Source organism: Anarhichas minor, unplaced genomic scaffold, assembly GCF_050575085.1.
Source record: "Anarhichas minor isolate MPS153535 unplaced genomic scaffold, ASM5057508v1 ptg000021l, whole genome shotgun sequence".
In the NCBI taxonomy this organism is placed as follows: domain Eukaryota; kingdom Metazoa; phylum Chordata; class Actinopteri; order Perciformes; family Anarhichadidae; genus Anarhichas; species Anarhichas minor.
In genome coordinates, this window is record NW_027466467.1 from 1,827,629 (window position 1) to 1,838,965 (window position 11,337).

Sequence of the window (11,337 nt, forward strand, 5' to 3'; positions counted from 1 at the left end):
TAGAGTCCAAGCACCAAAGACTCTGAAGACTTTATGTTAGCAGCTCTGCCTTGCTAATATTAGCAGCTCTGCCTTGCTAACGTTTGCGTCATGCTCTGTTTACTGATGCTGATGACGTCTCAAAGAATTGTATTTTTTATTAAAAGGTGCAATGTATAATAACTAGCCACATGGGATGGTGTGTATTAGATGATTGTATATAAGAAGTGGACGTAGTCACAGAAACGTCACCAATTGGTTTGTGGACTGTCGTTATGAAGCCTCGTCGTTCAGCATTTTGGCCGTCGCCATCTTGTTTTTTTGCAACCAGAAGTGACACCAGAGGGAGGAGCTAAGTACAACCGAAAGTTGGAGAAGACATTTTTTTGGCAACCCTAACATTACAAACATCTTTTTATGGACTGAAAACACACTGTGAAAGAGTTCAAGACAAAAACAGGGACGACTCCAAGACCTGTCAATCACTGTGTAGCCCCGCCCTAAAGCATCCCCTGCTTTATGGTCTGTTTGACTCTAAATGGACCATAATTTACAAAATGAAGATCATGCTGTATTGAAGAAGACTTAGAACTAGAGATTGAGACCATAAACTCATGTTTATAATGTTTACTGAGGTAATAAATCAAGAGAGAAGTAGAGTCATTTTCTCATAGACTTCCATACGTCCAGAGGAGTCGCCCCCTGGTGGACACTAGAGAGAATGCAGCTTTAACACATGAAGCATCGGCTTCACTTTTCACAACCCGATGTTGCCGCTCTGCTTCTTCGTCCTCTCATGTTGAACTGAGGACAGATTAGATGCTACATTGACTCACTATTGCCTCTCGAGGTACAAGTGGCATTACAAAAGAGGACGGGCCGGGGCTAGCTGATTAGCATGCTAATTTCACACAATACACAGACGCAACGTCAACATTGTAACCTCTTCGCATTCTGTTGATACGGTCATCATTTTCAAACGTTTTAACTTAAAACAGCTAAACAGGGATGAGTTAAAGGTGTTAGATCTGGTTTTTCGGGCGACTGCGTTACAGGAAACACAAGTCAACTCCATATTTCAACAATTAGCATTAGTGGTCAGAGATACAGGCGTCTACATTTATGCCATGAGACAAAACAAAATCAAAAGTATGACCTTTAGTGTGAGTGTTAAGAACTCCTGGCACAAAGAGGTCGTCAGGGAAGCAGACGAGGATGTTAAAGTCCTTTAAAGTACTAAAAGTATTCAAACATACTCAGACTAATAGTACGGGAATCAGTTAAATAAATATGTAGAAGTTGAGCATTTAAGTTCCGCTAGGTTACTTTTTATAAACACATTTTTATCCAGAAACAGAAAATCTGAGCAGATATTAGAGAAGGAGATAAGGAGATAGATACATATACGAGAGTATTTCTGTGGGTTTAGCATGAAAACACAAATCTGTTGTTTTCAACCACTTTACACACAAACAATCATCTTACAGCCAAACACCCTCAGGTTCTGTATTTATAAAAGAAAGATTCAAATGACTTTGATAAAAGAAATGATTTTATTCATTTACATTTTATTTTTTGTTTTCATGTACTCATTTTTCATAATTACCTCTCGTGTTTTTTTTGTCTCGTTTTTAAAAAGACGTCTGAACCGATTACAATCTGAAATCACCTGAAGTTCTGTTTAAAAATCTTAATCTCGAGGAAACTCATTATTATTTATCATAATTTAAAAAAATCACAAAAACCCCATTTAATCCAAATACCGTCCATCTGAGACAAGACACATATATTCAACACAGATGTCTGAAGACAAACGTGGGGAAGATAAGTCTAGTTTACCTAAATGCTCCTTTTTGGAGCACCGTATAATTAAGATAATACATTGTTCTTGATTGGATATCTGAACAGTAACCTACCTTACTGGCTAAATGAAGGAGGAAGATCAATTTAAAACAACACCACAGAATGACTTCACACTGACTCAGTATTTACTTATTTACACAATAAATAAAATGGTAACAATATATCATTAACCAATTACCAAACTTGTGCACACGAGGGATTTCGTTTTCCAGATTGAAACACACCAGAGAGCCGCAGAGTGATCACATGATTTAATATTTCAAACGATCCCACAAAACGCGGCCGCCGTCGGTCGGACTTCAACGGAGGACTCGGTTCCGGTCTCTACTGGTCCTCGGTGGGCGGGGTCTCCGGCCCGTCGTGGCTCGGCCCCGACATCTGCATGAAGAGCTCCCTCATCTCTGTGATGTCATCATCCAGGGACGGCGGGGCCGGCCGCTGCTCGCGCTCCTCGATGAAATCCCACAGACGGACGTTGTTCATGAACTACAAAAAACAAAAGATGCAGTTTATAAAAACTACCAAACTAAAAGGAGCACTGAACTACGAATCACAATGGCGGCGGCTGAAGGTTTGCTGACCCGGACGTTCCCCTCGGAGCTCAGTTGTTTGCGCGGCCGGTCGGGTTCTGCTCGGGTTCCGTCTGGGAAGGCATGAAGATACAAACACTTCCCTCCGAACGGACACGAACCTCGACCCTGATCGAAGTACTTACAGGACTTCTTACTGCAGAGACACAACAAAGACATGATTTTGAAGATTTGAAACCAAGCATAGCTTAACGCACGGCCGCTCAGTGACACGCAGGTTGGCTCACCTGACTCCAGACTTGAAGAGCTCTATGAGGTGGTCCTTCTCGTCCTGGTCCTCCACCCAGTAGGCCGAAGGGATGACGAACTCTGAGACGACTCGACATTCTGGACACGACCTGAGAGAGAGAGCGAGAGACCTCACAGACCCTGTACTAGACTCAGAGAACCCACCTAACAGACGCTGTCAGATCCTAAAAGTACCTAACAGGTCCTCAAAGACCCTCTCCCAACCCCACAGCCCCTGTGCCGACATCACAGCCGCCGTCCCATCCTCAAGGACCCTGTCCCGACTTCACAGACCATGACAGGTCCTTAAAGACCATGTCCCCAACACACAGTTCCTGTCCAGACCTCACAGACCCTGTACAAACCACACAGACCCTATCCAGACCTAACAGACCCTTAAAGACCCTGTCCAGACCTCACAGACCCTATGCAGACCCTCAGAGACCCTATCCCCCGTCCCGTACTACTGGTTCCCTCTGAACTGGACTCTTACTTGATGATCTTGTTGCTGAAGTTCCTGGTGCAGCGCCACTGTCTGATGCAGGCCAGACAGAAGGTGTGACAGCAGGAGGACAGGATGCCGAACCTGCGGTCTGACGGATTCAGCTTCTGCACCACCAGCTCCATGCAGATGGAACACACCTAACAACAACAACAACAACAACAATAACAGTTACGGCAACAGTCACAACAACAGTTACTGTCGCCATACGTCGCCAATGTGAGCGACCGACTGAACCCACCTTGTCCTGGCTCAGCTGCGCTGCGAAAGCCTTCTCCATGTCGGCCTCGAAGGCCAGCAGACACATCTGCAGACAGACGGGTATTACAGTCAACAGTTTAACAATAACAATAAACTTCATTGTGAGTTAAATAATTATAAAAAGCTCGGCGTCACTGGTCGTGAGTCGTAGTTTGTTTACGTACCGAACGCAGGCCGCAAATCCGCACTGGAGACGTTTTTGAATGGAGACGGACTTTGATTCTTCTTTTTTGGGGGCCAAAGCTATTTTAAATGTAAATTATTTTTGGTGTCTGAATTATACCGTTTGTTTTATCTAGATGAGATAAAACTGTGAACATTGGCTTGTTTATCGGCTTCCATCTACAACCTGGATTAGTTTATATTCGGTCCAATATAGTGGATAGTTGTCCCGACCTAACAGAAGGTGCTAGGTCCTCAAAGACCCTGTCCCGACCAAACAGACCATGTACTGCACTCACAAACTCTGACAGGTCCTCAAAGACCCTGTCCCAATCTTAACAGACCTTGTCCCCAACTCACAGTTCCTGTCCCGACCCAACAGACCCTGACAGGCCAACCAGTTCAGACTGGTTCCTACACTGTCTGGACCGTATAAATAAGCTCTTCCCTGGTTCCCCGTTGTTCTTCTGCTTTGTGTGTTGAACTGAAAAACCTTCTTGCAAGAATAAAGACACAAAGACAACGTTGCTTATCGAAGTTCTTTACTAATACACAACGAACACTAAACTCAGCCTGAAGGATTTCGCAGGGTGGCACATTAATTAGAAATCATGTTTATGAACATTATTGCTTGCACTATTCAATTAAAACTGTTAAATGTCATAGCAGCTTTACATGATGGTTCACACAAGTCCTAATAATAATTCAACTGAAACATGAGGAGCCAACAGCTAATCCATCAGATTAGGTCAAATTAACGTGCACACCTTCTCGTGCGCTCTCCTCTGCTCGGGGTCGTGGGGGTGGAGCACGTGCAGCCCGCACACCTCACACAGGTCTCCATGGAGGTACGTACAGCTGTCCTCATAGAAGCAGTGTCCGGCGGCGGCGTAGGGACACAGCTGGGGGAGGTCCTGGTAAGCTCCGCCCACAGGGGGAGGAACTACAGAGAGCACAGGTTGACATGTAAAAACACTTCATCTATATCGCAGACGACTACCGGCCAATCAGAAGCCAGAGTTTCATCCCACCTTGTTCCTGTGCTGAAGCGTCCAGACCCGTCCTGATGGCTTGAACATACGAAGGAGGAGCTGCTGCCGCCGCCGTGACCTCGGGCCCCAAACTGTCTGGTGGACCCCCAAACATACCGTCTACACCCAGGACTGAGAGACAGACAGACAGATAGGAGGGAGGGAGACAGGAGGAGAGGGAGGGAGACAGGAGGAGAGAGAGACAGACAGGAGGAGAGAGAGACAGACAGGAGGAGAGAGAGACAGACAGGAGGAGAGAGAGGCAGATATTGTTAGGAATTAGATCGTTACGTTGTTCTTATCACTACTCTAAATGCTTTATTTTTAATTACCCAACCTCCCAGACCCCGTCTTAGACTCAAATGCCCCGTCCCGGACTCAAAAGGCCCCGTCCCAGACTCAAAAGGCCCCGTCCAAGACTCAAAAGGCCCCGTCCCAGACTCAAAAGGCCCCGTCCCAGACTCAAAAGGCCCCGTCCCAGACTCAAAAGGCCCCGTCCCAGACTCAAAAGGCCCCGTCCCAGACTCAAAAGGCCCCGTCCCAGACTCAAAAGGCCCCGTCCCAGACTCACGATCCCTGTCCCAGACTAATAGTAATACTAAGTGCACCCGACTGCGATCTGGCTGCTGGGATCACGATAACAGAGTCACCTTAATATATCAACTAAAAAGTGGGAGGACAAATAGTCTCGTCCAGATGAAACAAATACTCAAATAAATAGTAGAGTATTGTAGAGTATTGTATCATTTGAAAGCACTGCAGTGTGTCAGTCACCTCGTTCTCTGAGGACCATCGTCTTCTTCACTCCACCTCTAACTGAAGGTGGAGTGAAGACAGCACCAGCTCCTCCTAAACCGGCGTGATCCTCTGGACCTCCTCTGGATGAAGATTTGATGTGGTCATACCTGCACACAAGTCACACAAAACCTTAATACACACAGGAAGAAATGTAGGTGAAGTGTTACCCGTCCGTCAGGTGAAGTGTTATCCGTCCGTCAGGTGAAGTGTTAGCTGTCTGTCAGGTGAAATGTTACCAGTCTGTCAGGTGAAGTGTTACCTGCAGCGCTCTCCGTAGGCACACACTCCTCTCTGGTAGAACTTGCAGATGGTGGAGGGTTTACTGTTGGTTGGGTCGTGAGAGAACAGACAGCGGCTTCCCTCCCTGCACACACCGTGGAGGAAGTACCTGCAATACAACACACCTGTTACACCAGCTGTACAACAAACACCACAAAATAATCTTCTCTGTGATTGGTTAGAATTTAACAATCATTCTAAGATCTGTTCAATGACTCCTCAGAGACCTCTTGTCCGGTGTCTTAACTACAGCCTCACAGAGCTTCTGTCATGGCTGTACTTATATTTATGTTGCTTATATTATATTAAAGTTTTCTGTTTTTAATAGAACAGTTTCATTAGTTCATTCATGTTATTGATAATAAATAAACAGAGACGCAAACGGGAGCTACTAGAAGACAAAGACATCTGAGGGCTGCAATTAATTATTGTTTTCATAATAATGCAGATCCTTTTCTGCATTCATTGATTAATATCATAGTATATATATATATATATGCATGTGTGTGTGTGTGTGTGTGTGTGTATATATATAGATATATATGAGAGTATATATTTGTGTATACATTTGTGTGTGTTAACTCTGATAATCAGAACCATCACCATCACCGTTAAATCCCGGTTTCCTGTCCGGTTTGCTCACGTGTGACCTTAACTGTTACCAGACTGTGTTACAGTCTCGGTGTTTCTAATATTTTGTCCACCCCTATTGTAGTACCCGGATGAGACGGCCCAGGTGCGTTAACAGGTAATGTTTGTCAATCTGAGTGAGTTTTCATTTCTAACGGAACACAAGCTAACAGCTAACAGCTAAAAACATTAGCGCGAGGCTAACGCGTCCGCCGTCATCGCAGAGAGACACAGAGCGCGAGACCGACGGGCAGACAGGTAACAGACTCACAGACGGGTGGCTGACAGAGCGACAGACTCACCTGCAGGTCACCTGTTTAGTGCTCATCTTCCTCGCGGGGCTTTAGCTGCTACGGCTGCTTCCAAGTGGTCGCGTTGGTGTTACCTTCAAACACCACCGACTGACACCCGCGGTCACAGCAGGAAGGTTCCTTCTTCTTCTTTCTTCTTCTTTGTTGCGGTTTAGTGGCGGTTGGCAAACAATGAATTGGTACATTACCGCCACCGACTGGTATGGAGTGTATATCAGGATGTCTAGTACTTATATAGTTTAATAAAAATTATTATAATAATAAAACATTAAAACATTTTAAAATGTAAATAGAAGTAAAAATTTAAAAAAAATTAAATTTAGAAATTTAGAAATTTAGAAATTTAGAAATTTAGAAATTTAGAAATTTAGAAATTTAGAAATTTAGAAATTTTACAATTTAGAAATTGAAAGCTTTACAAATTTAAACATTTTAGAATTTTAAAATTTAGAAATTTAGAAATTTAGAAATTTAGAAATTTAGAAATTTAGAAATTTAAAGATTTAAAAATTTTACAAATGTAAAGAAAATATGTAAAAAAATATTTAAAAAATTAAATTTTTAATTATCAAGTTAAGTCTATAAAGTGGGAAACAAGACACTTAACCATCTAACTCAGTTTATTCTTAAGGTGTGTCTGTGACACATATCCAGCAATAATTAACCCACTTCTTTAAACATATATATATACTGACCAAGTTTGTCATTAATCCAACTTTGATCTGTCCTTTTTCATCAAGTCAATTTTAGTCTTGCCAAGTAGATTTCTCTTTTGTTCTAACTATCAAGTTGTTCAACATGACACCCATGTCTATAATGCATTTTAAACATATACTTAAAATATGTTATAATCTGCTTATAGCACTATATAATCATAGTTGTACGCCCTTCTAAATGTCCATAATGCTTTACAACAGTTATGAATTACTCTAAGTGGTCATTGTTTGCTTTGAGTAGAGTAAACAAATATTTTACAACCTTTTGTGTGTTCAAATTCAATGATATTTTTCCCCACTTTGCTTAAGTCTGTTGTCTTTTATTTCTTTATTTATGAAATCAGTGTCAAATGTTTCAGAGGGCTAAAATTACACTTTTTGAGAAAAACAGTTTAATTATCTGTCAAAATCATCAGAAAGGTATTATATTATCATTAACAAATGTTATAAGAATATTCTCCAGGACATTTTATAAAACTATTGGTCAAGTCATTACAAGTTTTGGTTTTATAACTTTTTTCAATCAGGTTAAAAGCAAATTTTCTTAAATGTTTTGGGGAATTGTGAGTTTGACCATTCAAGGCCTTAAAAAAACAAGCAGGAGACGTCTTCAGATTACAACAGACCTGAGCATACAGAACACACTCACACACATACACGCACACACACACACACACACGCACACACATACACACACACGCAAACACAGACACACACACACACACACATACACACCGGTGAGATGGAAAACTTGTTGACCTAAATTCAGTCTGTTGAAACCAATCAGATCGCAGGGCCGTTAAAGTTGCATTAAGGCTTTTATTTTGAAGGTGACTCTGTTTCGTACTGTTTCCAGTCTGAAGGTCAACTGTTCAGACTCCAGCAGGTACACAGGTGAGCCGGGTCACATGACAGCACCTGTAACCTGATAGGACGAGTCCGGGCAGTGACGACATCTGATAGGCTGTAACCATATAGCAACCAGGTGTGACATGAAGGAAGGGAAGAAGAAGAAACGGACGACTGACAGACAAGAGGAGCAGAGAAGAAGAAAACATGTCAACGTATACAGTGAGAAGAGGTGAAGAAAGGAGGAACAGAAGATCTGAGGAGTAAAAGGAAGAGTGGGGGAGTAAAAAGAGGAGGTGAGGTGATAAAGACGGATTGAAGGAGTTAAAGGAGGACTGGAGGAGTAAAAAGAAGAGTTGAGGTGATAAAAAAAAGGAGGTGAGGAGTTAAAGGAAGAGTTGATGAGTATAAGGAAGACTGGAGGAGTGAAAAGAGGAGGTGAGGAGTTAAAGAAGGACTTAACGAGTTAAAGGAGGACTGGAGGACTGGAGGAGTTAAAGACAAACTGGAGGAGTAAAGGGAAGAAGTGAGGAGTAAAAAGAACGACTAGTAAAAGAAGGACTTAATGAGTTAAAGGAGGAGGTGAGGAGATAAAAAAAGGACTTAACGAGTTAAAGGAGGACTGGAGGAGTAAAAGAAGGAGGTGAGGATTTGAAGAGATGGATCTCAATGTGATCCGACTGAGTCACTGTCAGAAGGAGATCTTCTGTTTCTCGGTGCCGGAGGAGTGTCCTAGCTGTGGAGAGGAGCTGAGGGGGAGCAGACTGCAGGAGGCACCGGTCAGCCTCCCCTCCCCCCTCAGCAACGCACACAAGACCTCCAGCTGCCTGCTGGTCGCACCTGCACACGACAATCACAGCAGGTAAGTACACACAGGTGTACACACAACAGACACACAACATGTAAGTACACATACACACAACATGTAAGTACACACAGGTATACACACAGTGCAGGTTAGTACACACAGGTATACACAAACAACAGGTAGATACAGACAGGTATATATATACACAACAGATAGACACGCACACACACACACAGGTAAATACCAGTTGAGACCAGTATAACCAGTGTGTAATGTGCTGTTTCCTCAGAGAGTTTGATGGGACATCAGATCTGCATACTGGTATCTCCAACACTTCAGGTAAGACTCAGGGGTCAGAGGTCAGACTCTCCTGCTACAGTCATGTCTGTCTGTCTGTGTGTCCACCTGTCTGTCTCTATGTCTGTCCGCCTGTTTGTATATCTGTCTGTCCACATGTCTGTCTGTCTAACTGTCTGTCTCGCTGTTTGTCCACCACTTTGCTCCAGACTGCGTTATCTCAACTACTGTTGGATGGACTAATTAATGTGGTTCATCGTTCATGTTCCCCTGAGGATGAACTGTAATACCGTTGTTGATCCTCTGACTCGTCATGTAGCGCCACCATCAAGTCAACATGTTAATGTGTGTGTGTGTGTGTGTGTGTGCGTGTGTGTAGGAGTTGTGTATAACTACACTCATGGAGGAGTTGGTAGAGACCAGACTGGGTGGGAGCGCTGCGTCAGCATTCCTCTGGTCCGACCCGACATGTTCCACCTGCTGGCTCAGTGGGACCAGTACCTGGACCGCTTCTCTGACGGGCCCATGTGGGACCCGGCCTGGCACAGGTACACCTCACACCTGTCTCTCTCTCTCGATCGACCCTGTACACCTGTCAGTCTCTCACTGTCTCTCTCCATCTGTCATCTCTCTCTCTCTCTCACCTTTACCCTGTCCACCTGTCTGTCTCTCTCTCCACCTTTCTGTCTCTCATGTACGACGAAGGGTACCATAACTGCTTCACTTTCAGTATTTCTGTTTCTTCAGTTCATTAACAGTGTCTCTCCTTTGTCCCCCTGTCTCTCTCTCTCTCTCTCTCTCCCTCGACCCTGTCCACCTGATTGTTTATGTCTCTCTTTCTCTCCTGTCCACCTGTCTGTCTCTAACTCTCTCTCCTGTCCACCTGTCTGTCCCTCAGGTTCGATGAGGAGCACCATAACTGCTTCACTTTCTGTCTTCAGTTCATTAACAGTGTCCTGGCAGCAGAGGGGCAGAGCTCCCTGAGCAGAGAGACCTTCATTCACAGCTTCATCCTGCCGAGGATGAGGAGGGTCACCAAATACACCACGCTGTACCAACACATAAAGAAACATCGGTACTACATGGTGGACAGACAGGAGGACAGACAGGAAGACACACCAGATAAACCAGGCTTATTCTAGTCTGTTTTAAGAAGGAGGGTTAAACAAATCTCCACCGTCAGTCTTCTTGAGGATGAAACAGTGTTGCAGTCAATCTGTTGGACTGAAACACAGTTCAATATAAAGTATATAAAATATATATATATATATATATATATAAAAGGTTATATAAGTAAACAGTTTATGTTCATCACATTTGAACCTGAACTGCAGATGACATTTGAGCTCAGGTTTCTTTAATATCTTCACAGTATTCAAGTCAACATGTTGCCTTTTACATTAATATGTACAGCAGTTAAAATAAAATAAAAAATACACGTGTATATGTTGTGTGTGTACTTGTATGTTTCTCTTGTATTAATATGTTTGAGCTGTGAAAACATAGTTTCTTCCTGTCTGTCTGTCTGTCTTATTAATTAAAGGGAAATAATGTGAACATAATGTAAATAAGATAAACGTTTTGCTATCATAAGAATACATACTTGTAAACCCTTCTAATAGATCAACAACTATTTAGTTAAGATGAACTTTGACTCATTTAACTTTCATTAAAAAACAAAAAACATTCCCCGAGACTCCAAAATAAGACATTCATGTTTCTGCTGCCTCTTTATCCAAAATAACCTCTTTCTCTCCTCCAGCTCCGTTCACAGAAATGTCTTCCCCTAACTGACCTCTGAATTCAGATAATTTGGGTTTTATTTGTTTATTTGTTGGAGATGTTTTATTTTTTTAATTCCAACGTCTCTGATTCAAAACATAAACAAGGAATAACAAAAAAAATTCGAATAAAAATAGAACATAAAAAATACTTAATTTTCTTTTCAGGTTTTTTTCTTCTGAAAGGACTTTTAGGAAATGTAATTTTAACTTATGACTTTAAAAATATATATAAACAGCAAGTTTACTGAA

General features: G+C 42.6%; 2 protein-coding genes across 2 annotated transcripts; one reads left to right on the forward strand and one right to left on the reverse strand.

Annotated features, from left to right (window-relative positions):
* Positions 1–1,509: 1,509 nt before the first annotated feature.
* On the reverse strand, positions 1,510–6,763 carry mkrn2 (makorin, ring finger protein, 2). Its single transcript, XM_076096136.1, has 10 exons — positions 6,626–6,763; positions 5,674–5,802; positions 5,391–5,521; positions 4,617–4,748; positions 4,353–4,528; positions 3,404–3,469; positions 3,154–3,302; positions 2,660–2,770; positions 2,424–2,568; positions 1,510–2,328 (listed from the first exon to the last, which is right to left on the reverse strand). Exons 1-10 carry the CDS (start codon positions 6,649–6,651, stop codon positions 2,167–2,169), a joined length of 1,227 nt encoding a protein of 408 aa, XP_075952251.1. The 5' UTR covers positions 6,652–6,763; the 3' UTR covers positions 1,510–2,166.
* Positions 6,764–8,111: 1,348 nt separating this feature from the next.
* Positions 8,112–10,829, forward strand: LOC142954604 (MKRN2 opposite strand protein-like). Its single transcript, XM_076095715.1, has 4 exons — positions 8,112–9,061; positions 9,297–9,346; positions 9,684–9,852; positions 10,203–10,829. Exons 1-4 carry the CDS (start codon positions 8,859–8,861, stop codon positions 10,444–10,446), a joined length of 666 nt encoding a protein of 221 aa, XP_075951830.1. The 5' UTR covers positions 8,112–8,858; the 3' UTR covers positions 10,447–10,829.
* Positions 10,830–11,337: the final 508 nt, after the last annotated feature.

Excerpts from the sequence above, each read along its gene's own strand:
- mkrn2 (XM_076096136.1), bottom strand. The coding sequence starts at position 6,651 with ATGAGCACTAAACAGGTGACCTGCAG. Across the intron at positions 5,522-5,673 it reads GCCTACGGAGAGCGCTGCAG|GTATGACCACATCAAATCTT; the intron begins GTAACACTTCAC and ends ACTTGTGTGCAG. Across the intron at positions 2,569-2,659 it reads CTCTTCAAGTCTGGAGTCAG|TAAGAAGTCCTGTAAGTACT; the intron begins GTGAGCCAACCT and ends GTGTCTCTGCAG.
- LOC142954604 (XM_076095715.1), top strand. The coding sequence starts at position 8,859 with ATGGATCTCAATGTGATCCGACTGAGTCACTGTCAGAAGGAGATCTTC. Across the intron at positions 9,062-9,296 it reads GCACACGACAATCACAGCAG|AGAGTTTGATGGGACATCAG; the intron begins GTAAGTACACAC and ends CTGTTTCCTCAG. Across the intron at positions 9,853-10,202 it reads TGGGACCCGGCCTGGCACAG|GTTCGATGAGGAGCACCATA; the intron begins GTACACCTCACA and ends TCTGTCCCTCAG.